Raw genomic sequence first — 26,977 nt, 5'->3', positions numbered from 1 at the left:
TTCAAGCTAACTAGACAAACTAACTGGTAATCAGAAACTATGAATTTACCTACTGCAAATACCAGACTTTTTTGTGCCAATTTAAGAAATCTTTTACATGTACTAGATTTCTTATGCCTCCCAAATCTATACCTTAAACAAAAGTTACTACCCTCAGTTTTTCTCTAAATATTTTAAAGTGTGCCATCTTCTGTTTGTATTAATTATTACATCATTACACTTCATTTCAATATCATAACAATTTCCAAGTTTACATAATTTTCTATTTAATTTGCTCCCTAGGGTCATACAAAGAAGCATTTTTATTTTATTGTAAAGACAACTAATTAGGAAAATTGTGGAATTTTTATTTTTTTATTTTTATTTATTATTTATTTGAGAGAGAGAGAACACAAACGGGAGCCACAGAGACAGAGGCAGAAGCCAACTCCCCACTGAACAGGGAGCCCAACATGGGCTCCATCCCAAGGTCCTGAGATCATGACCTGAGCTGAAGGCAGACACTTAACCAACTGAGCCACCCAGGCGCCCCAAAATTATGGAATTTTTAAGTTGTTGGGAATTTGTTTATCATCTAGGTCTGAAACTATGCATTGCTGTGGTGTCTCAAGGCCATGTATCATCATTTAACTAGTTTCACATATTGTACTTTTTGTAAGATTTTGGTTGAAATCAAATGTGGCTTTAAAAAAATAATCTGTAACAAAAAACATTTGAAAACTTTTCTATTTTACATACTTGGTGAGACTCAGGAGTTAAGTGATTTTTTTTTTTTTTAGAGTTCACACCACTAATAACAAAACTGTCATTAGAACTCAGGGTCTTCTGCTTTATTAGTACAGTGTTCCTTCCATTACATCATGCTTAGGCCAAATGGTTCTTTATGTGTGTTACATAAATTCTGATACCCAGTCTTGAAAAATGGAATAAAATCTTCTGGTTTAATTTCTGTTTTGGGGAGACTATATGTAGCACTTTAGCCATGAGATCAGGTATTTGTTTTTTTTCATTTCTATGTTTTGTTTTTCACTCTGACCTACTATACCAGTAGCCTGATAAAGTGATACAATGGGCTCTTGAGGACACAGCTATGGTACCATGTGGTGACGACACTTTGCAGTGCTAGGATGTAGTTTTACAAGGTACAGATAGAGGAAATGTGAAATGGGTAGAAGATATAGAAAATTCAAAATATAAACTGGCCACATGACCTGTAGTAGAAATGAGAACAGAAATCACTGATACCGGGGGGTTCTTTACCTGGCACGTAACACAAACTTTTTTTTTTTTTTTTTTTTGAGATTATGGTCCATTAATGATCCTGCCTTAATGGATTATAGAGCCTTCCATTAGCTTTTTTCACTTTACATGAGAATACTAAGAAAGTTCTAGACATCTCCTCCCTGGTCCCATTATATAATAGTAACTTTATTTCCCTTGATAATCAGAATAAATCATACCACCCTCACACTAACCCATTATTTGCCTACTGATTCAAAGGCATGAGGTGTCCAAAATTGCCAACTGGCAGTCTCAGCTTCTGAATCAGTGAAATTGTTATATCCCCTAGAAGAATACTGCCTCTTCTCCCTTTCCCACCACCCCACCAATTTGGGAACTAGGCCCTTTAAACTAATACAACCCAAGAAGCAAAAATTTTATTAGTGGCCCTTTAGAGGTTTAATGAGACAGCTATCCCTTGATTCCGAGATTTGTGGCTATGAAATAAATTAGTTACTGGTTCCCATGTCAGGGCACATACAGGATCTTGTAGAATAGAAACCCGGCTCCATAAGATGCTAGTGCTATAACTGAGCCTTCAGTTGGCTCTCCCCTGTTTTTATCAGGTTGGCTTCTTTAGGATCAGAGAACACGATAAGACCAGTGAGTCCCATGGGCATAAGTGTATTCTCTCAGTTCCTCCTTGGTCATCAGCAATGTTTTGTAGGATAACATGACGGTGAAGAAAGCATTCAGCAGGTTCACAGAAGGTGGGGCATTTGGGAAGGGAAGGGAGACTCATATCCAGAGTCAGTTTCTCTTCCAGTGAGGGCATACAGCTGCCCCTTCCATAACAGAAGAGTCTCAAGAAATCAGTTAGCCCAGGGGTGCCTAGGTGGCTCAGTCATTTAAGCGTCTGCCTTTGGCTCAGATCCTGGAATCAAGCCCCACGTTGAGTTCCCTGCTCAGGGGAGAGCCTGCTTCTTCTTCTCCCTCTCCTCCTCCCCCCACTTTCCCCCCCCTCTCTCACTGTCTCAAATAAATAAATAAAATCTTAAAAAAAAAATCAGCCCAGTAGTTCTGGCAGTATCCACACCAATGGTACGGGGAAACCCTATTTGAAATATTTTTTTCTTCTTTATATATTTTCATATTGCAGAAAGTATTTTTTTATGTCAAGTAACATGTTCTGGGGTTTGGCACATTACATTAAATTGAACTAATAAAAAATTCTTCTGCTATAACCATGTAGAAAGCTAGAATGATCATTAACATGTTTTTAATGCACAGCTGAACTCACAAAAAAGACAGAAAATCCTAAGGGGCCAGAAATGAGGAAGGAATTGAGTACCAGAGCACTAAGCATATGAGTTAATATCTCTGTACTTAGGGATATTATAGTGTAGGATTCCCAAAGTAATTACCATCAAAAGTTACAAGGTAAAATATATTAACAGTTGATAATTTAACAAATAGTCTATATGTATTTGAATTACGTAACAAATATTGTTCTAGGTTTGGGGATATAGAGGTGACAAAAAAATGTACAGATGGTGTATATGTAATTTAAGTCCTGTGGGGGAAAAAAGAGAACAAGGTTAGGAGGATAGAGGTGATTGGTAGTTAAGATAGTCAGGGAAAGCACCTCTGAAAAGGTGATATTTGAACAGAGGCCCGAAGAAAGTGAAGGAGCAGCCCAGGTAGTTATTTCTGTGGTATTCCAAACAGAGGAACCAATCAGAGCAAAATTCCAAGGCAGCAGTATGTTCCATATCTATGAGATATCAGGCTCTATGCAGAGCATATGACTGTGCTATGGTGAATCCAGAAAGATAGTCGTGAGGGATGAGTAACAGAGGTAGGAGGGGGCTAGATCTTGTAGGGTCTGAAGGCCTTAGATAGGACTTGGATGTTAAAGAGAGTGATGTAGGGGTGCCTGGGTGGCTTAGTCAGTTAAGTGTCTGCCTTTGGCTCAGGTCATTATCCCAGGGTCCTGGAATCAAGCCCTGCATCAGGCTCCCTGCTCAGTGAGAAGTCTGCTTCTCCCTCTGCCTCCCTGCTCCTATGCCCACCCCTGCTTGTGCTTTCTCAAGTAAATAAATAAAATCTTAAAAAAATAATTAAAAAAAATAAGGAGAGTGATGTAGAAAGCCATCTGAGGTTTTGGCATATTAGAGTAACATGATCTGACTTATATTTGTAAAGGATCTATGTGGCTGCTCTACTGAGAATATACTGTATGGTAGGGTAGAAGCAGGCAAACAAGTTAGGAGGCTGTGTCCAATAATAATCCAGGCAAGACCTGATATAGATCAGGAGTACTGGACCAGTGAAAGGTGGAGAAGGATCCAGCATAGTCTATGAAGAAGGAGAACCTAGAGAGGGGTGTCCTCGATCGCAAGTGAAAATGGTATTCCAAGAAGAGTTGATCAGCTGAGCCAGAGCCACTGATGGGTCAGGTAAACAGTGAGATGACTGGATATGGCAATGGGTAGGTCATGGCTGACATTGACAAGAACATCTCATAGTGATGAGCTTGATTGGAGTAGATTTAAAAGAGAAAGGAAAGATCAAGAATCATCAGGCTTACTTTGGACAGTGTGGAGGTCCCTCAAAAAGTTAAAAATAGATCTACCCTATGACCCAGCAATTGCACTACTGGGTATTTACCCCAAAGATACAGACGTAGTGAAGAGGAAGGCCATATGCACCCCAATGTTCATAGCAGCATTGACCACAATAGCTAAACTGTGGAAGAAGCCAAGATGCCCTTCAATAGACGAATGGATAAAGAAAATGCGGTCCATATATACAAAGGAATATTACTCAGTCATCAGAAAGAACAATTACCCAACATTTGCAGCAACATGGATGGGACTGGAGGAGATTATGCTAAGTGAAATAAGTCAAGCAGAGAAAGACAATTATCATACAGTTTCACTTATTTATGGAACATTAGGAATAGCAGGGAGATCGGTAGGAGAGGGAAGGGAAGAATGAAGGGGGGTAAACAGAAGGGGGAATAAACCATGAGAGACTATGGACTCTGGGAAACAAACTGAGGGTTTCAGAGGGGCGGGGGGTGGGGGACTGGGCTAGGCCAGTGATGAGTATTAAGGAGGGCACGTATTGCATGGAGCACTGGGTGTTATAGGCAAACAATGAATCATGGAACACTACATCAAAAACTAATGATATACTGCATGGTGACTAACATAATAAAAAATTAAAAAAAAATCATCAGGCTTTTATACTTTCTGTAGAAGACCACACAAAGGATAACTATTGTATTACTCATCAGCTAAGAAATTCTAATAGTAAATAAAGTATTTCTGCCAAAATGATCTTCTTTATCAATTTTTAATCTTTTTTTTAAAAAGATTTTATTTATTTGTTTGAGAGAGAGAGAGAGCGAGCGAGCATGAGCCAGGGGGAGGGGCAGAGGAAGAGGGAGCAGCAGATTCCCCCCACTAATCAGGGAATCGGGTGCTGTGCCATCCCAGAACCCTGAGATTATGACCTGAGCCAAAAGCAGACGCTTAACCAATTGAGCCACCCAGATGCCCCATCAATTTTTGTTCTATATATCTTTAAGATATACAAAGATTTATCTGTGAGGTATTGTTTTTGGCTCCTAACAACAGAGATGTGATGATTCTTATAACAATTTATTTTTCTTATATAATGAGAAGTCTCATATAATGAGGTAGATGATTGCTGTTATTTGTCTTTTTTATTATCTTAGTGTTTGCCCATGCTCTCAAAGTGGCTGCTAGATCTCCAGCCAACCTGTCTGCATTCCAGGCAGCAAAGGTTTCTACAAGTTCTACCCATTTATTTCCACTTGTATATTCCTATTGGTAACCAAGGCTAGGAAATGACACTTTTCAGCAGGCATTGATGAAAATTCTAGAGTTCTGTCACGAAGGAAGAATGGATATTGGGGTAGGCTGCTAATAATCTTTGCCATAGAAAATTAACATTAATCTTTATAGGCAGGCAGGAAAAAACATTGCTAAAACTAAGTCTGTTGAAGTGGGTTGGGGTGGGTGATGGATTTGGAGGAAGGGTGGGGATGTAGTGAGGCAAGAAGATTTTAGGAAACCAGCCAGGTAGGTAAGAATTAAAGAATTTTTACATCACCAATTAGAAGAATTGGACAGGAAAGTCACCAGGAATTTATAAGATAACTTTCTAAGGGCTCAGTGAGATTTTTGGATAAACTCCTACTTTATATTCTTCCTCTCTGGGCAAGAACTACTTACCCCCAAAAAACTAGAGCAAATAATACTTCAAAGTCATACCAGTCTGAAGTCTTTACTTTTGATATTAGTGAAATTTCAAAGCCACAAAATTTAATTTAAAATTTCACAGCTATTCTTTTAATCTCCTGAAATATAAAGGAATAGAAAAAGTCTGTGAAGTAAAAATAATCTTCTGCTAACCAGAACAATACACTGTCATGCAGTACAAAAGATATGCTTTCATACTGACTTCCTAACGTCTCTTTTGCATTCTCTTTCTGATAATCATAATACTAAACATAACCAGTTAGAACTGAGACATTCCCTCATTCAATGCCAGGATCCCTGAGTAAAGGGATGGGCCTCTCTGGGGGCTCTTTCCTCTCTAAAGTCATCATAGCAAAGGGGCATGTGGCAGCGTAGTGTATAGAGTTCAGAGCTTGGAGTGTCAAAGCTCAGCTCTTCTACTTATCCCCTCTGTGATCTTGGGCAAGATTATTTAAGACACTGGTTCACAAATAGGGGTGACTTTGTACTCCCTAAGAGACATTTGGCAATCTCTAGAGACATGTTTGGTTGTCACAACTGGGGCGGGGGATGCTACTAGAATCTAGTGGATAGAGTCTGATAAACATCCTACAATGCACAGAACATCCCCCCACAGCAAAAAAGTTACTCAGCTCAAAATGTTAATAGTGCTGAGGTTAAGAAAGCTTGTTTTAACCTTTCCAAGCCCCCATTTCTTCATTCATGAATTGGGGTTTGTAATAGTAACTATTCAATTATTTTTGTGATGGCTAAAGGAAATAATCCATGTAAAATGCTTAGCATAGTGCCTGGCATATAAGTGCTCTATTATATAAGAATTACTATTACCATCACTATTATCATCACTAATACTTGCCTAGGTATTTAGACTGAATTAAAAGAACATGCCATATACCACCTGTGGCTGTACAGCCTCTTTCCTTCATCTGATGAACATTTCTAAAGAACAAAGAAAAATGGAGAATAGAACAGAAGAATTTTTTCTAGCTTATGAATCAAAGATAATCAATAATTAGGTGACCACTTGCTTCTAAGTTCTAAGAAAATGATGCATACGGTCCTATTCATGCAAACAGCTTTCTTCTCCAGGTCGATGTCCTTTTTATCCTTTTTTCTTTCTTCTTTTGGTACTACATTGCAAAGTCCTACCTCCTTTCCTCTCTACATCTTTTGAATTTCAACTCTTTCAGTCTTCCCTGGTTATCAAGGACTTGGGAGCCATTAAAGTAGTAGAAAGCATTGGGACAAGGCATTGGTATGTTTGAAGATAAGGCACGCCACCATTACGGATCATTGACATAGTAACAAAACGAGCTGCTGAAGTGTTTGCTAAGTTTTCAAAACTATAATTTTCATTTAGTAATTAGACTAATAAACTCAATAAACTCTAAACTTCACTGACTAACCATAAATGCATTCATATTGCAATGATATTAATAACTATCTTTCATTTTTCAAGGCAAATGCAATAGGCCGAAGTGCTAAAACTGTCCGAGAATTTCTAGAAAAGAATTATACAGAAGATGCTATAGCAAATGACAATGAGGCTATCAAATTAGCAATAAGAGCTTTGCTAGAAGTAAGTGATCTAATCAATCATATTCAGAACATGGGGAGAGAAGATTCGTTCTTATTTCCTCATTAAAATAAAATTTCCTGAACTAATTTTAATATTGTGCTTATTCTACATTAGGTTGTCCAGTCTGGTGGAAAAAACATTGAACTTGCTATAATAAGAAGAAACCAGCCTTTGAAAGTAAGTCATTAACCAAAGAGGAAAAAACATTTGTAATATAAAGTAATTTATCTTGTCAAAATGTTGACACCTGTGAATCTTCATTTAAAAGCCTGAAACACCCATTAGCATCCACTGACATTATGATGACATCTGTTTTGTTTCTGTAAGCTAATGTTCACTAATTTGTATGTGCTTACTGCAAGCAGTTACCTATCCCTGGTCCTTTGTGAAGACTTAGAGGAGCTGAGATTTATATGTAGGCTTTACCCCCTTTGGTATATATTCTTCTAAGTAGGAACCCCTACTGAGTCAGTCATATATGGGATTAGTATAATATATTGTCTATGGAGATTTAGTCCCAGCCTCACATACAAGCATACCTTGGAGATATTGAGGATTCAGTTCCAACCACCACTATTAAGCCAGTACTGCAATAAAGCAAGTCAAATGAATTTTTTGGTTTCCCAGTGCATATAAAAGTTATGTTTATACTGTACTGTAGTCCCTTAAGTGTGCATTATATCTAAACAAAAAACAATGTACATATCTTAATTCAAAAATACAGTGCTAAAAAATGCTAGGCAGCATTTGAGCTGTGAGTCATAATTACTGATCATAGATCACCATAACAAATATAATAGTAATGAAAACATTTGCAATATTGCAAGAATTACCAAAATGTGATAGATACAAAGTTAAGCAAATAGTGTTGGAAAAATGGTGCCAATAAACTTGCTCAATGTAGGGTTGCCACAGACCTTCAATTTGTAATAAGCACAGGGGCGCCTGGCTGGCTGAGTCGGGAGAGCATGCAACTCTTGATCTCGGAGTCGTGAGCTCAAGCCCCATGTTGGGCATAGAGCTTAATTAAAACAAAAACAAAAACAAAAAACAGCAATTTATAAAAAAATGCAGTATCTGCAAAGCACAATTAAAACAAGGTATTCCTATAAGGAGCAGTTCATCTCACTATCCTCCTAGATCTTCTGAAATCAAGATATGCTTTCAGCCAGTGTCGTTCAGCTATTGTGTGTATAATTATAGGCCCTCCGGGCTTCTAACATAGTGTTATCCTTCATTATGTCAAAAAACCTCCACCCCTTGATTTTCCGTGGTTTTTATCTGTTTTCTCTACTTTTCACTTAAAAGTGCCTTGACGGGCAGCTGGGTGGCTCAGTCGGTTGAGCGTCTGCCTTTAACTCAGGTCATGATCCCATGTCCTGGGATCAAGCCCCGCATTGGGCTCTCTACTTAGCGGGAAGTCTGCTTCTCCCTCTCATGTTCCCCCTGTGCACTCTCTCTCTCCATCTCTCAAATAAGCAAAAACCTTTAAAAAAAAAAAAAAGTGCCTTGAGCTTCTATAAGAAAATGAAATTGTAATACCTAGTGTGATAACTTTTCCGTATTTCTCTGTGGCAAGACTTGCATTATTCTTTGTGTACCCTTTGTTAGCCATTTTGTGACGAACCACAAAATAAATCATCTAGGGTACTGTGATTGAGGACTCATCGGCTAAAGAACATCTGAAATGTGGTTCACTGTTGTTCCTTAGGTAGAACTGTATTCAGAGCAGTTCGCCAGCTCTCTAGCTGACAGTGTAAAAAGCACTTACAGCATGGAAACTAATGAAAAGTATACTAAAAAGGATTATTTTACATATATATTTGTTTTGAAGGAAATATTTCAAGAGAAAATAGTGCTAAAATCAGTGTTGGATGGAGCAGTGGGGTTTTTGTTTTTTGAGCTGTGTTGTTGCATTGCTTTGACACCACATTCCCACCTCACCTTTTATTAGCCTACTGGTAGACAGGGATACGAGGAATAAGAGAGATGGGGAGAGAGGTGTAGGTTCTGCCCCTGCACGGCCCCACAAAAATAACGATGGTGCTGAACACAGTGTGTGGAGATGAGAACTGGGCTGTGTTGTCACCCCTGCTGTCAAGGGTCTCAGGACAGACGTGCAAACACCACAAGGACACAAAATCACCGAGGCCAGGGTCACCTCTCCAGCTCCAGCACATACATGTATACCCACATGGACAGACACACCCAGTCGTGCATATATTTCGTACTGATGCGTGGTAGGGTGGTATGTGCACTGGCAGTGAAGTTAGACTGCCCTCCCACATGCTGTTTCAGGATATGCTGTGTGGCACATAGGGCATGGCCTTTGGAATTGAACAGACCTGGGTGTAAATTTAGAATTAGACCTAAGTTCCTGCAAATTGATATGTTTGCTAGTATGACCTGGAGCAAGTTGCTCCCATCTTTCATTTTAAATATAATAAAATTGATCTATATAAAACAAAAACTATTTTTGCTTTACACTTAGGGAGTTGTTAACAAAGCAGTATAAGTTGTCTTTTCCCTACCTCTTTGGCTATTCTAGTGGCTGATAAAATAGGCAAACCCTATCAGAGAATCACACAGTGGGGTGGAGAGGGAGTGTTCAATAATGAGCTACTTGTTCATGAATAGAATAAGCCTGCATTAAAATGTTTTCAGAGTTATGTGCATATAAAGGATATGTAATGCAATATAACACTTTGCCCTGCTTTTTTAGCACGATAGTGAAAATATCATAGAGTTTAAATTTTGTGTGTATTTGTTACAAGTATATATATTTCATTATATATTTGAAGATATAAAATTGAAGTTTAAATAGAAAATATAAATGTATAAAATATTGGTTCCTTCATATTGGAAATATTTAGAAATTGTGGGTATAATTGAAATTAGCTTTTTAAATATTTTCTTTCCAGATGTTTAGTGCCAAAGAAATTGAATTACAAGTAACTGAAATAGAAAAGGAAAAGGAAGAAGCAGAGAAGAAAAAATCCAAGAAGACTACCGAATTCTTAGGATGAACATTAGGAGCTTGTAATGTTTTGTTGTACTCCTTGCAATTACTTAGTGAAGTTTTAAAGGAATAAGTTGGTTTGAAGCATTACATTTAGTAGTTCTATGCTGTTTTGAGAATGCCACATTTGTGGCTGTCTTCAGTCTGCTACATGGACAAACATATCTTAGTATGAAGATTTTCTTTGAACAGAAATTTCAGTAATTGTTGAAAGCAGTCATGATTCCACATAAGCCTGTGACTATACTTAGTAACTTGTATAGTGTGTTACTTTTCTTCATCTGTGGAAATTTAAGAAAAAAGCTTAATTTAAAAAAATTAATAATTTGTAAAACATTTTTAAATAAAAATTAATAATTTGTTGATGTTTGAGTTTTGACTGTCAGGTAAAGAGATAACTATTGCAAAATAAATTGAATCTTGAGTTGTACTTCTAGATGAAAGACAAAAACATCCTTGTATTAGTGAATTGCCAAAATTTTATCAGATCCTTCTTCAGTTTTAAGCATTTATCATATTTATTTTACTTTTGTCATTTTTTAAGTTGCAGTATATTATTTTTTTCATGGAACAAATAATAAAGACCTGGTCGAATGGGGCGCCTGGGTGGCGCAGTCGTTAAGTGTCTGCCTTTGGCTCAGGGCGTGATCCCAGTGTTCTGGGATCGAGCCCCACATCAGGCTCCTTCGCTAGAAGCCTGCTTCTTCCTCTCCCACTCCCCCTGCTTGTGTTCCCTCTCTCGCTGGCTGTCTCTGTCAAATAAATAAATAATAAAATCTTTAAAAAAAAGAAAAAGAAAAAGAAAGACCTGGTCGAAATGGGCAGTTAAAATAAAGTGTGGTAAGAGCTTATAAGAGCATCCAAATAGGGTACTATATATAGGAAAACAAGGAGAGAAATGAATACATAAAATTCTTAGTTTCAATTTTTATTTTATCTTAAGAGTTCCAGTGTGTTAGGTTTGTCACATGTTCCCTTGGCTGTCTGAGTGCTTACTATGTGCTTGGCATTGAACTAGGCTTATTGGGAGTAAGAAAGGAACTATAAAAAGAATGTGCTTAATGTCTGTAATGAGGTTATATTTTTGAAGACAAAGGATATTAATAGGCATAAAAACAAAAGTATATATCTTACTATTTTAGAGCTTTGTCTTTTTTCTCTTTTCTTGAAGTTCTTTTTGAAAACAAGAAGGAGAGAGGCTGAGTTCTTGCAGAGGAATGAAAAGCTGAGGGTAGATAGTACAGAAACTAATCAGTTTGGATAAACAGCTGTCATACGAAGAGCTAAGCCATTGGTGGTGGTAGTGCTCTGAAACAAGGGGAAAGTAAAAAGAGTCAGAATTTTAAGAGATACAAAGACCTTAACAAGGCCACCTCGCTGGTATTCATCTTATACCAAATTCCTGTGGCCTGCTGCTGGTGCATTTCATTTCCTCAGACAGAAAGACTGCAGGGCATTTTCTAGGGCAGATGGACAATCTGTATTCCACTCTGACTTATGCCCTGACTGCCTTTCTAGTTTCACTGAAACCATGGAATTTTGTGGCTCCCTATACTCTTCCCCTTGTTTTGTTTTGGTGTACTATGATTCTTGACTTTGAGTAATCCTATACCCTTCCTCTGTAAAAACTTAAGAATCAAAGACAAATACTTGTTCCCTGTCACTTCCTGGCCCCTCTTAACCTTCCAGAAGCAAAGGTACTTCCCAAGGAGAAGGACTGCTATACAAAATTTTATCACTTTGGAAAAAGAACCCTACAGCTTTGATAATCAATGATCAACTCCCACTGAAAGAATCTCTTTCGATACACATGCATACCCAACATACAACATACAGGGCAGGGTGTTAACATTACCCTACTGTCCTGCAGTGAGCCCACTGTGAATCCTTGATGCTCTTGATACAATATTTGACAATAAATATTTGACAACTATTGAGTGTTTTAAGTGGCAGACACTGTTGGATGCTAGGGATATAGTGGTAAAGAGTATATTCTGATTTGTCCTCGTTAGGATGTAGTGAAAAGGCAGGTATTAAACCGAAATAATTATAATTGGGATTAATACTGTGAAGCTCTGTGTCTGTTTTCCCTACTAAACTAGAAGTTCTTCGGGAAGGGTGGGCTGGGATTTACCTTTCTTTCATCTTTGTTTCCATAGCTTGTCTATGGTTAAGACTTAATACCCGCTTGTTGAGCCATGTTAATTTGCAGACTTTGTTGCAAATATCAGAAACTGGGAGTGGGCAGAAGAATCATCTCATCTCTCACTTAGTGTAGAAGCCAATTTACTAATTTCTTTGCCTCTGGTTGAACATTATAGTGATAGGAAGACATCACATAGTCAAAGAATGTTATAGCAGGCAGGACCCCCTGAAAAGATTTCAACCCTGGTGAAATAAAAATGGGAGGACTTCAGGAAGAGAGGAATGTGTTGTCGTGGCCTTGGGAAGCCTTTTAGAAGGTGCAGTAATTTGAAGTTATATTCCCCAACCACTCATGCCTGATTGAACATTCCCTTTGTGCTGGGTACCAGAAATGAACAAGATACGGTCCTTGTATTGAAGAGGTCATAGTGCCAAATAATTGAGCCCATTCTGACAAGTAATATGAGTAATGAAAAGTGTATTTCCCTTATAATCTGTGAATTTATTTTTTTTAAGATTTTATTTCTTTGTCAGAGAGAGATCACAAGCAGGGGGAGCAGCAGGCAGAGGGAGAAGCAGGCTCCCTGCTGTGGGGCTCGATCCCAGGACCCTGGGATCATGACCTGAGCCAAAGGCAGACACTTAACTGACTGAGCCACTCCGGCAGGTTTCCCTAATCTGTGAATTTAATATGAAGCATGTTGCTGATGGTTCTGGAGTAATTTATTTAAGTCTTCCCTAGTAAATGTAGTGCACAACACCAGATCTTTTAAAATGGAAATGAGACCTATTTTTTGTGCTAAAAGCAAAAGAAGGTGGTGATAGCTCTCTCTGTCTCCCAATTTCTACCTCCAATGTGAGGACAGGACAGTCTATACCTCTGGATGAATTTGGCTATAAATAGATAAAATGTTAATGACTTCTCTGAACCACTGCTCAGCTCTGTGGATTCCATGCTTCCTAACTGGGGGTAATAGGGGCACATCACCCAAATGATATGGTTGTAATTTCACTGCTTGTTCTTATTTAACAAGTACTCACATAATACTACATACGAGACACTTTTGAGTTCTTTACAAACATTAACTCATTAATTCTCTTAACAACTCTCATGAGACACATATAATTGATGTCCATAGTGTTTATAGTGCTTTGCCATCACAGCTGTCCATCAAAATGGACACATTTTCCCACACCCCTCCCCCACAACCCTGTTTCATGACAGGACTTGTATATCGATCTCATTGGCTTTATTCTTCCTGTAACAGGCATGAGGGTCTGATTGTTTTGGCTCAATTGCTTTATTTTTCTTTGGAAACCTAAGTATTATTTTGACCAGCTTTCACTGATCTGCACAATGCAATTTTTTGTTTAATCTGAGGTTTTAACCAAAACATACTCCAACATGTTTGCTATTTAAAATGTCATTTTTACTTCTTTTAGGGAGAGAAAGTTCCCTGATACTCAAGCACTTTGTGTTTTTTCTGCCTCATATCCTCAAGGTGAGATAATCACAAACATCTGGTTTTAGGAATTAGCTATGCAACTTCACTGTACATCACTGGGTTGTGGTTAACTAGGCAGTCTGAAAATATCTCCCACTACAGGCACAGAATGCTGGATGAAATCTAACAAACATCCTTTTAAATGCATAGCTGAGCTCACAAGGGAAATCCCTAGAGGTCAAAATCAGAAAGGGATTTGAAAATCAGAGAAGGCATTTTGAGAGATGCTGGTGCTGCCCTGTGTGTATTGGCATAAGGAATAAAAGCAAACTTAAGAATCAGGCAACAGAGCACCTAGAAACAATCCACCCTTACTGGGCTACTTGGTTTATGGCAGCATTGTGTATCAGTGGGGTAAGGGATAAGTTCTTTAGTAAATGGTGACAGGACAACTGGTTATCCATCTGAAAAGAAAATTGGATCTCTACTTCATTCTATTAAAATCAATTCCAGACTAATTAAAGGCCTAAACATAAAAGATAAAACTTTTAGAAGACAATACAGGAAAATATCTCTAAGACCTTGGCGGTATAAGGATAGATTTTCTAAACAAAATACAAAAAGTGCTAACACTTAAGGAAAAGATTGATAATTCAGCTACCTGAAAATATAAGCTCCTCTACACCAAAAGATAAACAAGGTGAAAAAGGCAGGCCAAAAATGAGAAAAGACATTTGTAATACATACAACTGATGAAAGCTGTGTGTCTGGAATTTATAAAGAACTGTGGGATTTTTTTTAAAAAGATTATTTATTTGACAGAGAGAGAAAGAGAAAGTGCACAAGCAGGGGGAGGGGCAGAGGGACAGGGAGAAGCAGGCTCCCAGCTGAGCAGGGAGCCTGATGTGGGGCTTGATCCCAGGACCCTGGGATCATGACCTTAGCTGAAGGCAGATACTTAACAACTGAGCCACCCAGGTGCCCCTATAAGAACTGTTGATTCAAAGGAATGAAAATACAGTGCATCAGGAAAATGGGTGAAGCCTGCATAAGATTCTTTCCCTCTTCCTCTGCCCCTCCCCAACCCACCCCTCATGCCTGCACTCATGCGCTCTCTCTCTAAAAAAGAATTTTAAGAGTTTATTTGAGAAAGAGAGAGCAGAGGGAGGGTCAGAGGGAGAGAGAGAATCTGAAGCAGACTCCACACTGAGCATGGAGAGCCAGACTCGGGGCTCCATCCCACCACCCTGAGATCATGACCTGAGCCCAAATCAAGAGTCGGCCGCTTAACTGCCTGAGCCACCCAGGTGCCCCTAAAAGTTTTTTTTTTTTTAATAACTATGGTGAGACACTATTTTACAGCCATCAGACTGGCAAAAATGAAAAATGGCTGTATGAAAAAAATGACTGTATAAAATGCTGGTGAGCATGTGGAGGCACAAGAGCTCTTCTTACCCACTGCTATGAGGGCTGTAGACTAGGCCAGCTGCTCTGGGCAGCAAGTCAGCGAGATCAAGAAAGGTCAAAGAGGCATGTGCCCTTTAGCCAGCAATGCCACTCCAAGGTGTACAGCCTACAGAAATGCTAGCATATGTGCATAAAAATAATTATAGGTTGTTTGTGACAGCAACATATACATACATATATATATATATGAAGTAACCTAATGTTCATCAACAAATGAATGAATGAATGATGTATTCATACAGTAGCATACCATATAGCAGGGGAAAAGTCACTACAGCTACATGCTTCAGTATGAATATATCTCAAAAACATCACACTGAGCACAAGTGAAAGCCAATTGTGAGAAAGGATACACAACAATGTTTATGGAAAGCCTCAAGACCTACAAAGCGAAATACAGTGTTTAAAAGATACAATGTTTGAGGTAAAACTGAAGAAAACCAAGGGGATGGTTGTTGCAAAATTCAGGACAGAGAATGAGTATGGTACTTCTGTTGGGAGCCAGCGAGGACAGGTGCCAATAATTACTTTATCCTAACTCCACATAAATTTTCAGTGGTTATTGAGGGGTTATAAAAATGCCTCATCTGATTAAAAGTTACAAGGCTTTTCACTGTGTTTTTAATAGAGGGTTATAAAGGTGCATTGTGTTTTATATATCATAGAGACAACAGGTGACTAGAATTTTTTAAGATCTTGATTTCAAAAGGCATATATCGGAAACAACATGAAGAAATAAATGCATGTAATAATTTCCTTGAAAGAATTTTTTACATTATTACTCTTAATAAATGATATTCACATAGTACATACTTTTTTAAATTGTATCATCAAATATTCCATTGCATTTTTGTCCCCCAGGACTAAGTTCTTCTTGGAGGCAACCATATTATCAGTATGTTTCCACTGATGTTTTCAATATACTCCTATTGATACATTATACATATAGAAAAAAATGTATCTCTTAATGCAAATGGTACCATACTATACATTGTTCTGTATCTTGCTTTTTTTTTTTTAAGATTATTTATTTATTTATTCGACAGAGACAGCCAGCGAGAGAGGGAACACAAGCAGGGGGAGTGGGAGAGGAAGAAGCAGGCTCATAGCGGAGGAGCCTGATGTGGGGCTCGATCCCAGTACGCCGGGATCACGCCCTGAGCTGAAGGCAGACGCCCAACCGCTGTGCCACCCAGGTGCCCCCTTGCTTTTTTCACTTTATATTTGAGGATCTTCTTACGTGAGGATCATTCTTTCTAGTGTATAGATGTCACGATAAATTATTAACCAACCAGTCTTCTATTGATGAACACGTTCATAGTGTTGAACTGTTCATAGTGTTGCTATTGCAGATGCTGCAATGAATAAACTTCTGTTTGTCATTTCAAATATGTGGAAATATATTTACAGGATAAATCACTAGAATTGGAACTGCAGGGTCAAAGATACACTACACAATTTTATCTTTCTCCTAACAGTGAGTGAGAATCTCTCCTTTTCTACACCTTCCCATTGTAGTTGTGCTGGCTTTGCATGGTGTCAACTCAGCTAACCTGGAACTGTTTCCCAGAATTCTCTTTCCTTTATGGTTCCCAGCTTGAGTTGGCCACAAGAGAAATCTGTACAAGATTTGAAAGGCAGAAGGGAAGCAGCTCAGTGTAGGGCACCAGGCATTGTAGCCTCTCACAAAGAATGCTGGTATACTGGTTCACTTTGTTAGTGTGGGAAGGCATCCAGGACCACAGCTACACAAGTTCCCCCTTATCCTGCTGGTTCTTTCCTTCAGTCTTTTTGGGAACTGGGCAAGGCATGCATGCAGCTTCACAGCAAAGGTCACCAGCTTTTCCTGCAGGTCGCAAGCATCACAAGGGTGCAGGCAGTGAAAGATACATGTGGGAACTATTTATCTTCATGGGTTACAGTTTATTCTCACCCTCCCTTCCTCACATCTAACTTTCCTTCCTGACTACCAAGCTGAGCAGATCAGAGTGCTTTCAGGCCCAATACAGAGGCAACAGCCTTGCATAGACTTCTCTATCAACTCCCACAGTTGCATGGGGTCTGATTTATATAGAAAATTGCCAGTTCCGTACCATAGTCGTTTTGGTTCTTTAATTGAACCTAAACTGATACAATAGTGTTTCAAACATTTTTTTGCCAATAAATAGGTGAAATTGCAATACTTTTGCATTTTTACTTAAAAAAAAACCCCAATATTCTATTTGCATTTTTCTTACTATGACTGATGTCGAATATCTTCATGTTGATTTAAAGGCCTTTGAATTTTCCTTCCATTAATTGTTCATATCCATTGCCTAATTTTTCCAATGGATTTGGGGGGTTTTGTCCTCATTCTTTTAGTAACAGTTTTCTATATATTTGGGAAATTACCCTTCTGCTTATGTGTTAGGGCAATGCTGGCTGCTATTATGGATGAATCCACACAGAAGTTTATTTCTTAATGATAAATCCCATTGCCGGCTGTGCCTGGCTGTCTCAGCCTGTAGAGCTTGTGACTCTTGATCTCAAGGTGGTAAGTCTGAGCCCTGTGTTGGGTGTAGAGATTACTTAAAAATAAAATCTTTAAAAAAAAAAAAAACCATTGCTGATAACAATCCCCCAAGTAAAAATCGAGGAACCAAGACTCCTCCCATTTTCTGGCTCTGCCACCTTCAAAATGCTATTTTCTTTTTAAGATTTGTTTGTTTTTGTTTGTTTATGTAATCTCTACCCCCAACATGGGGCTCAAACTCACGACCCTGAGATCAAGAGTCGCATGTTCTTCCAACTAAGCTAGCCAAGTACCCCAACATGCCATTTTCAAACATTCCCAAGATTTCTGTGTGTCCATCTGCATTAAACTACCAAATGGGGAAAGAGTTTGGGGGATCAATTGTGATTAAAAACAAACAAACATATACACACACAAAAAAAACAATAAAAAAATCTCAACACTCAGTACACTAGAAGGAAACCTCCTCAACATGATGGAGGGCATTTTTGAAGAACCCAAAGCCAACATCATACTCAGTGGTAAAAGCCTGAAAGCTTTCCCCTAAGATCAGGAAAAAGACAAGGACGCCACTTTCACCACTTGTACTTAACACAGTATTGAGTTTTGGAGTCTTAGCCAAAGCAATTAGGCAAGAAGGAAAAAAAAAAAAGGATATAAAAGGCATCCGAATTGGAAAGAAAGAAGTCAAATTACTTCTGTTTGCACATATTTCTTTATTCTAACAGTTTTGGTTTTTTTCTTATGGAATCTTTACAGTGCCAAACAAAGTTGTAGGATAAAAAAATCAACACACAAATTTAGTTGAGTTTTATATACTAAAACTAAACAATAGAGAAAGAAAATTAAGAAATTCCATCTACAACAGCATCAAAAAGAATAAAATTCCTAGGAATAAATTTAACCAAGGAGGCAAAATGTTTACACACTGAGAACTATAAAAACATTGCTGAAAAAAATTAAAGATGACACAAATGGAAAGTCACCTGTGTTCACAGATTGGAAGACTTAATATTGCCAAGATGTCAATACTACCCAAAGCTAGCTACAGATTCAATGCGATCTCTATCAAAATCCTAATGATGTTTTTTGCAGAAATAAAAAATTCATCATCTGAAAATTAAAGAAAAAGTGCTAATTGTAGTTTCTTATTTCTTCTTATGGAGGACAGCTAACTTACATAAACTGAACAAATGTTTCTCATACTTTAACATATATATGTATGTTATATATATATATACATGTGTCATATACACGTGTTACATTGTGCTATATACATATGTGTTACGTATATGTTGTGTGTGTGTTGCATATATGTTATGCACACACACAGGCTCTGATTCAGTAGGTCTGGGGTGCAGCCCAGAGTCTTTTCTGTTACACTCCCAGGCGATGCCTAGGATGCACTGGCATCACCTAGGAACTCATTAGGTCTTGTCAGCTAAATATTTAGGAAAAATCTACATGTAGACTATGTGATCTCCCTCCTCACTCCCACACACACCTCTGCCTCATCTCTTGCCCTTTGGGCCATTGCTGTCCTCCCTCCTTCAGCTACAGCCATACTGGCCTCGCTGCTGTTCCTCATATACCCTAAGCAGGCTCCTGACTCAGGGCCTTGGCACTAACTAGGTCCTCTGTCTGGATCACTCTATCCCCACCCTGTATGGGCATGACCTGCTTCTGTACTTCCTTCCACTTGTTGCATTTTCTGACCACCACATATAAAACAGAACACCCACCCCCGCCAACACCCAACACCTGAAATATGTGTTGTATATGTTTACTGACTGCCCGTCCCCATTAAAATTCTAAGTTCCACATCCGTTTTATTATTGGTAAATGGCCAGGGCCTAGAACAGTGCAGGCCATATCGTAGGTACTTAATAAATACTTAATGAATAGTACAGAACCATTTATTTAAATTAAAACTTAAAAATCCAAAGTCAAGTGGGGTGCCTGGATGGTGCAGTCGGTTGAGCAACTCTTGGTTTTGGCTCGAGTCATGATCTCAGGGTCATGAGATCGAGCCCTGTGTCAGGCTCTGAGCTCTGCAGCAGAGTCTGTTTGGGTTTCTCTCTCCCTCTCTTTTTGCCCCTCACACTCCCCTCCCACATGCATGCTCTCTCTCTAAAATAAATAAGTCTTTAAAAAAATATATCCCAAGTCAAATGCTAGTCATTTCCATGCTTCTTAAAAGATATACGAAACTACTGGCTAAGATGATATATTTTTAAAAATTATCTTATTCTAGCATAATGTTCTATTTATTGATAATGGATAAAACAACAGGAAAGAGATTTTGAGAAGTTCTACAAATGATGTGTGTGTTTGTAAATTACAATTCTGTCTTTGAAATGCATATAACATGTGAGTATCATTCATTTCGGGCTGGCCTGGCTGCACTGAAATTCAGGGAAAATTCAAGAGCACTTTATTCAAACATGATACTTGGATTTTGCTGATTGTGTCATGATTTGTCCATGTCCATTTTAGTTGAGATCTTTTGGTTAGAAGAAACAGATTCACTCCAGAAGGATACAAGGAAATAAGCGCTTTCATGGAGAAGTACCAAACTCAGAACAGTAGCATGACTTTGCCTCCTAGGAATGGTAGCATTAGAAATGTCCACATCAAGAACTTTTGTGTCTTAACTCTAATGTTGAAACAGTAAGTAGATCAGTTCCTTTCCGCACAACTGTTCTGTTCTTCTCCCCCTACTGTCTCTCAGCCTCGTTTTATTTCCTTAACTCATAGCTTATGTTAACTCATGGTTCCTTTTCCCCTATAAGCTTCTAGCTTATACATGTACATTATGGCCTCTCTAGTGTCTGCTTCGATTATCATCTCCTGTAGCTTTAACTTCCATAGTTAACTTCCCTTCCTTTTCCAAGGTTCCCAATTTCAATTCTGCAAAGAGTAAATGTGTTCAGACCAGTGACCACCATAAGTGTCAAGACTGGCTTGGGCAGCACACACAGGCTTCTGCTCACTGAAAAGACTTTTGTCCTCCACCTCTTCATTGATTGAGCTGACTCTAGATGTTTCTTATGACTCACCACAGGTAGTCCTCTCCAAGAAGCCTTTCCTAATGTTTGATTAGAGACCTGACCTCTGTGTTTCCATAGCTTTTTACTGCAACCTGTCTCATACTGTCCAGTAATCATTTCATACTTGTATCTTCTACTAGAGTGTGAGCCTCTCTGGCTTAAGATCTGTAACATTGCACTTTGGGGCCTCAGTTTAATGATCACTAAATAAAGTCTCTAAAGGTTTTAACCTGATTGAAGTACAGGCAAAATCTATTATTCAATCCCTGTAAAAGAAAAGAGAGTAGGAGGGATTCTTTCTGATGGAAAAGTTAAGCAGATTAGTGGTTAGAGGAGTTACCCTCTTTAAAAACTGGCTCTGGTGAGAGAGTATATTATATTATGCAGAGGAGCCTCAGCAGAGTTTCCCAAAACGTATTCCACATAAGCTTCCTTTGTGCCATGTTAATGGGTGTCAGGGATCAAAGAGTCTCTGGTTGGGGAAATTTGTGAAATGTGGGCTTAACAGAATAAAGCAGTCTTCTTAACTGTCGTGATTATCATAATCTGTTCTGTCTACCTCTGGGTATCTGAAACCATTTCATGAGGTACATGGGGGTCTTAATTATTTTCATATAATACTAAAATGATTGCTTTGTTCACAGTGTGGACATTTCTGCTGATGGTGCAAAAGTAGTGGTGGGTAAACCTGCTGGAGCATTTACAAATCAGGGCAATGAAACCAAACTGTACCTAGTCATTGTATTCTTTACTGCCATACACTTACATTTTGTTTTGTTTTTTGTTTTGTTTGTTTCAAAAACAAAACAAGGTAGTTTCCCTTAAGAACGTTCTTGATGAGGGGCGCCTGGGTGGCTCAGTCAGTTAAGCATCTGCCTTTGGCTCAGATCATGATCTCAGGGTCCTGGGATTGAGCCCTGCATGGGGCTCCCTACTCAGTGGGAAGCCTGCTTCTCCCTCTGTGTCTCCCCTAGCTTGTGCTCTCTCTCTCTCACTCTCTCTCAAATAAATAAACAATATTTTTTTAAAAAAAGAATGTTCTTGATGAAGCAGTAAAAATTGCATGTTTTTAAAAATATTCTGTGTAATAAAGTAATTACACATAAAGTACTTCTGCTAATTACCGAAGTAAGATGATTAACTTGAGAAAAAGCACTTGTGCAATTGTTTGAATTGCCAGCTGAACTAACCACTTTTTTTTCATGGTCTGTCACTTCTTTCGAGGAAGAAACTAGGTTTTACAAACTGTGTTTTGTCTGAAACATACTGACAGACTATTTTTTTTTAGACTTGAGTATTTAGCAACCATTTTCTCAAAAATGAAAATAGTAAACCTGTCACTTCAAGACAAACAACTGACAGCATTTATTGCCAATAACAAAGTTCAACTTTCATGCAAAAATTAGAATTTTGGAAGATGTGTATAAACTATGAGACTGACAGCTTCCCAATACATAAAGCTGATGATATTGGTGGAGAAATAAGACTTTTTGATATTGTATAATGAAATATGTGAACATTTGGAAGATCTGAGTAACTTAATGAATCAATATTCCCCAAAGACATGCATAACATAGCAAAATCGTGCACAGGTAAAAGATCCATTCAAAGAGGTCCAATGCAACCAATGGAATCGAATATAAGAAAGTACGAAAAGTTAGCTGATATGATTTTGATTTCCACATTGCAACTGGACTTTAAAAACTGCTACTTGTTAAGTTTGACACAGCATCAAAGAAGAATGTCCCCAACAACCTGAAAAGGCTATTAAAATACTCTTCTTTTTTCCAACTCCCTATCTGTATGAGGCCAGATTTTCTTCATAGACTTAAACCAAAATAACAAATTGCAGCAAACTCAATGCAAAGTAGATATAAAATCCAGCTGTTTTCTATTAAGCCAGACATTAAAGATATTTGCAAAAATATAAAACAATGTTATACATTGAGTATGTTTTTAAAAAATACTTTTTTCATTTAAAATATTTATGCTAATACATGTGCTAGTCTCTTATCTCTCAGCTACAAACCCACCTTTCTTTGCCCTCTTTTGTGATAACAGAACTGGACCCTGACAACATTTCTCCTTTGCCAGCTGGTGACATGTTACACTTGTCAACCGAGGGCACTGAATTGATCCTGCTGAGCCATGCAGCAGGTAGACCCTTGGCTTACAGATTCTGGTACTCCATGATTCCTATTACTCAGTGCAGATGAACTTCAGTCACACCCTTAGCCCATGCTTTCCCCACAGTCAGTGGCTTCATAGATCAGAAATGGCCCATTCCCGGTGGCAAGTTTCTGCTTCAGTGTTAGGCTGTGTGCTCCAAGCTCTCTTTAAGAAGGCCTGAATGTCAGCCAAAGGGAAGTCCCTCTTCTGGTTCTTTCAATGTTCACTCTCCCTCTAGCTGGAGGGAGTAAAGGCTTTTTTTGCACCTGCTATTCTTGGATGCCTTAGAGTCCTCTTCTACCCACTGCAGCAGTTACTTACCTTCTACTAGCTAACGATTCTATTAAATTTGCCCTCTTCAAATAACTGGTGTGATCTCTGTCCCTTGACTAGACCCTGGCTAACATAACATATAATGAGGATTTTTTAAATGGACTCATAAATCAATAACTTAATTTTCTCAGTTTTAGTTTCAAACATGGTAAACATTGATAGATATAATCAATATAAACAAAAGATTTTCGGGTTCCTCAATAAGTTTTGATAGTATCAAAGTTTCATCTTGGAGGATGAAACAGTTTGAAAACTGCTGCTTTACTGCAAGTCTTCTTAGAGCTTTTGATATACTAATGCAAATTGCAAATCTGAATTTAAATCCAGATCTAAAATATATAAAGCTATAGCAGACAGTATGGTTAACAATTTTTAAGTCTTAAAAACTTGAAAAATAGGGATGGCTGGGTGGCTCAGTCACTTAAACATCTGCCTTTGACTCCTGTCATGATCCCAGGGTCCTGGGATCAAGTTCCACATCGGACTCTTTGCTCAGCAGGGAGCCTGCTTCTGCCTCTGCCTGCCGCTCCCCCTGCTTGTGCTTTCTCTCTCTGTCTCTCTCTCTCTCTCTGACAAATAAAATCTTGGGACACCTGGGTGGCTCAGTTGGCAAAGCGTTTGCCTTAGGCTCAGGTCATGATCCCAGAGTCCTGGAATCGAGTCCCGAATGGGGCTCCTTGCTCAGTGGGAAGCCTGCTTCTCCCTCTCTCTCTCTGCCCATCCCTCCTGCTCATGCATGCTCTCTCTCTCTCTCTCTGACAAATAAAATCTTTAAAAATAAATAAAATCTTTAAAAAACCTTGAAAAATAAAACAAGACAAAATCAGAGAGAGAGAGAGAGACAAACCATAAGACATTTTTTTTTTCAAAGATTTTGTTTATTTATTTGAGAGAGAAAACACAAACAGGGGGTTTGGGGAGGGCAGAGGGAGAGGGACAAGCAGATTCTCCGCTGAGCAGAGACTGACTCGGGACTCAATCCCAGGGTCCTGAGATCATGACCTGAGCCAAAGGCAGACGCTTAACAGACTGAGCCACCTAGGCGCCCCAAGAGACTCTTAATCATAGGAAACAAACTGAGGGTTGCTGAAGGGGAGGGGGGTGGGCGGATGGGGCAACTGGGTGATGGGCATTAAGGAGGGCACATGATGCACATGATGTAATGAGCACTGGGTGTTATATTAAGACTGATGAGTCACTGACCTCTACCTCTGAAACAAAAAATAAATTATATGTTAATTAATTGACGCTAAATAAAAATAAGCAAAACTTGAAATCCTTTTTTTCTCATACAGAAAGTCCTTTAAAAAGAGAGAAAAGGAGATCACACCTTATCAGCTAACAATGTAATTAAAATGAAATGCAGGGGCTCCTGGGTGGTTCAGTCAGTTGAGTGTCCAACTCTTGGTTTTAGCTCAAGTCATGATTTCAGGGTCATGAGATCGAGCCCCGTACGTATCTGGCTCTAGGCTGTTGGGCTCTATGCTGTTGGGCTCTGCGTGCAATGAGGAGTCTGCTTGAAATTCTCTCCCTTTCCCTCTACCCCTAACCCGAACTCGTGTGCCTGCTCTCTAATAAATAAATCTCAAAAAAAAAAAAAAAATGAAATGCATTAACTGGTATTACTTGACGGTGCATGGAAGATATAAGACAAAACATGGTGAAACAGAAGACAGAGAAGAGTCCCTGGAAGGAATACCTGGAAACAAACAGAGGTGATGGTAGGTGGGAGGTTTCAGCTCAGTTTTGCCTCGGACCTTGACCTTCTACCTTCCTACCGTTAAACCTCATGATATTGTGCCCCCAAACTACAGTTTAAACAGCAAAATAACCAGGACCTTCTTTTTTTTTTTTTTTTAAGACTTCATTTTTAAGTAATCTCTTCACCCAATGTGGGGCTCAAACCTACAACTCCAAGATCGAGAGTCACATGCTCCACAGACTGAGCCAGCCAGGTGCCCCCACAGGCCCCTCTGAAAGGAACCTACAGTCTACTGGGACTTGTAAGGAATATACCAAGAGGATCTGCCAAGAGAAAAAGAGAAACACATTGGAGGGTATTTGCTTGGGAAAGGGTCTTCCCCTACCTCTTTGCCTGGCAAGAGGAGCACAGCATCATAAGAAGACAAGTTTGGGAAAAGGGAGATCGCCAGAGTGATGCCAACCAGGAATCAGGTGGCGACAGGACTTCCATTCTATGTCTGGGTTTTATTCTTGCGAGACGGGAGGGTGGTGATAGTGAGGGGGGCCATGCGAAGTTTTTAAGTCTAGAAAAAACCTCAAATTTTTGCCTTAAAGAGGCAAACATGAAACAACTAAACCACCTGAGGAAATATTAAGAAGAAGACTGGGAAGCATATCATTGTAATTATTCAGTATTTTTCTGGAGATTATATCTAATCAATGCAATAGTACCACGAAAATACATGATGTACAAATTCATTCAGTCAACAATATTCATGAAACACCTATTACGGGCCGAACATTGTTCCAGGCTACAGGGCCGTAGCAGTGAACAACAATAAAAGATGCCTGCCTTCATAAAGCATCACTCCAAAAGAGACAGACTGAAGTCTTCCTACCTCTCAGCATTTCATCTAGTGAAACACCTTTATCTTGGCTTCTTGACTTAACTATTTTGGGTTGTTCTCCCTAACTCTCCAGTCTTTCCTCTTCTCTCCTTCCCTTTATCGGCTTCTTTCTCGATGCTCCCACTGACTGCTGAGGTTTGAAGTAGGTTCTTCTCTCTTTACTGTACCTTCTCCCCCTCAGTGGTAACAACCAGTCCCATTACTTCAAGAACAACCTATACTGTGTCAGGAAGTACAGCCAGAAAGGTAATTTAACACCTAGCTTGCGTTTCACTTTCAAATTTCATTTGACCTTTCTTGAACTTGAACTCTCAATTTTTTCCATCAGAGCTGCTCCATCTCCAATCTTCCCCATCACTGTGAATGAAATCACCATCCAACCAGTTTCTCAAGCTAGCAATATGAGAGCCCTTCTGAACACTTCTCAGTCCTGGGACCACTGGCTGGCTCAGGTGGTTAAGTGTCTGACTCTTGATCTCAGCTCAGGTCTTGTTCTCAGGGTCAAGAGTTCAAGGCTCCACATGGAGTCTACTCTAAAAAAAATGCAATATAACATTTCTCAGTCCCTTGGCTACTTTGTTCAATTACCACAAAATCCATAGATTTTTACATTCAAATCTGTCCACTGCTAACACTCTAATTTCTATATCCACTACCACCACCCCATTTGAAGCCACCCTCGTCTCTCACATGGTCTACTGCAAGAGCCATTAACTAGTTTGTTTCTTCTTGTGCCCTCCCCAAGTCCATTCTCTGTATAATAACTAGAATGATCTTTTAAGAATGTAAGTTATTCAGAAATTGATGGGGATTCATGAAAAGGATATAGGAGATAATTTAAAGGAGATTCCACTACCCAAATCTGGGATAATCTAAGAATCAAAATAATCATGGTAATTACTGGTCATAGCCCACTGACGAAAAAAGAATGCATAAATCCATACTGATACATACATAAGAGAAATCCATACTGATACCTACATACATTTAGTCAGTCATAGCCCACTGACTAAAAAAGAATGCCTAAATCCATACTGATACATATTTCTTCCAATAAAATGCCAAATGATAATGTAGAAGAAATGAAAATGAGTTTTAAAACATCACCATTGTGCATCCATCATAGTAATAACTGATTCAGCCAAGAGTCAGTA

The 26,977-nt window shown here is 38.8% G+C and overlaps 1 protein-coding gene across 1 annotated transcript in view; it reads left to right on the top strand.

The window, feature by feature from the left end:
- Positions 1-10,385, top strand: part of PSMA8 (proteasome 20S subunit alpha 8) — a 35,255-nt gene extending 24,870 nt beyond the window's left edge. Inside the window, exons 5-7 of the mRNA XM_045781863.2 lie at positions 6,973-7,092; positions 7,207-7,269; positions 10,014-10,385. Of these exons, the coding sequence (XP_045637819.1) occupies positions 6,973-7,092; positions 7,207-7,269; positions 10,014-10,118 (288 nt within the window). The 3' untranslated portion in view covers positions 10,119-10,385. The remainder of the gene's footprint in view (positions 1-6,972; positions 7,093-7,206; positions 7,270-10,013) is intronic.
- The last annotated feature ends 16,592 nt before the right edge of the window (positions 10,386-26,977 follow it).

Source organism: Ursus americanus, chromosome 19, assembly GCF_024610735.1.
Source record: "Ursus americanus isolate L20-20 chromosome 19, mUrsAme1.1.p, whole genome shotgun sequence".
In the NCBI taxonomy this organism is placed as follows: domain Eukaryota; kingdom Metazoa; phylum Chordata; class Mammalia; order Carnivora; family Ursidae; genus Ursus; species Ursus americanus.
The sequence above is the reverse complement of the archived record's forward strand: the minus strand, read 5'-3'. Positions and strand labels throughout refer to the sequence as shown.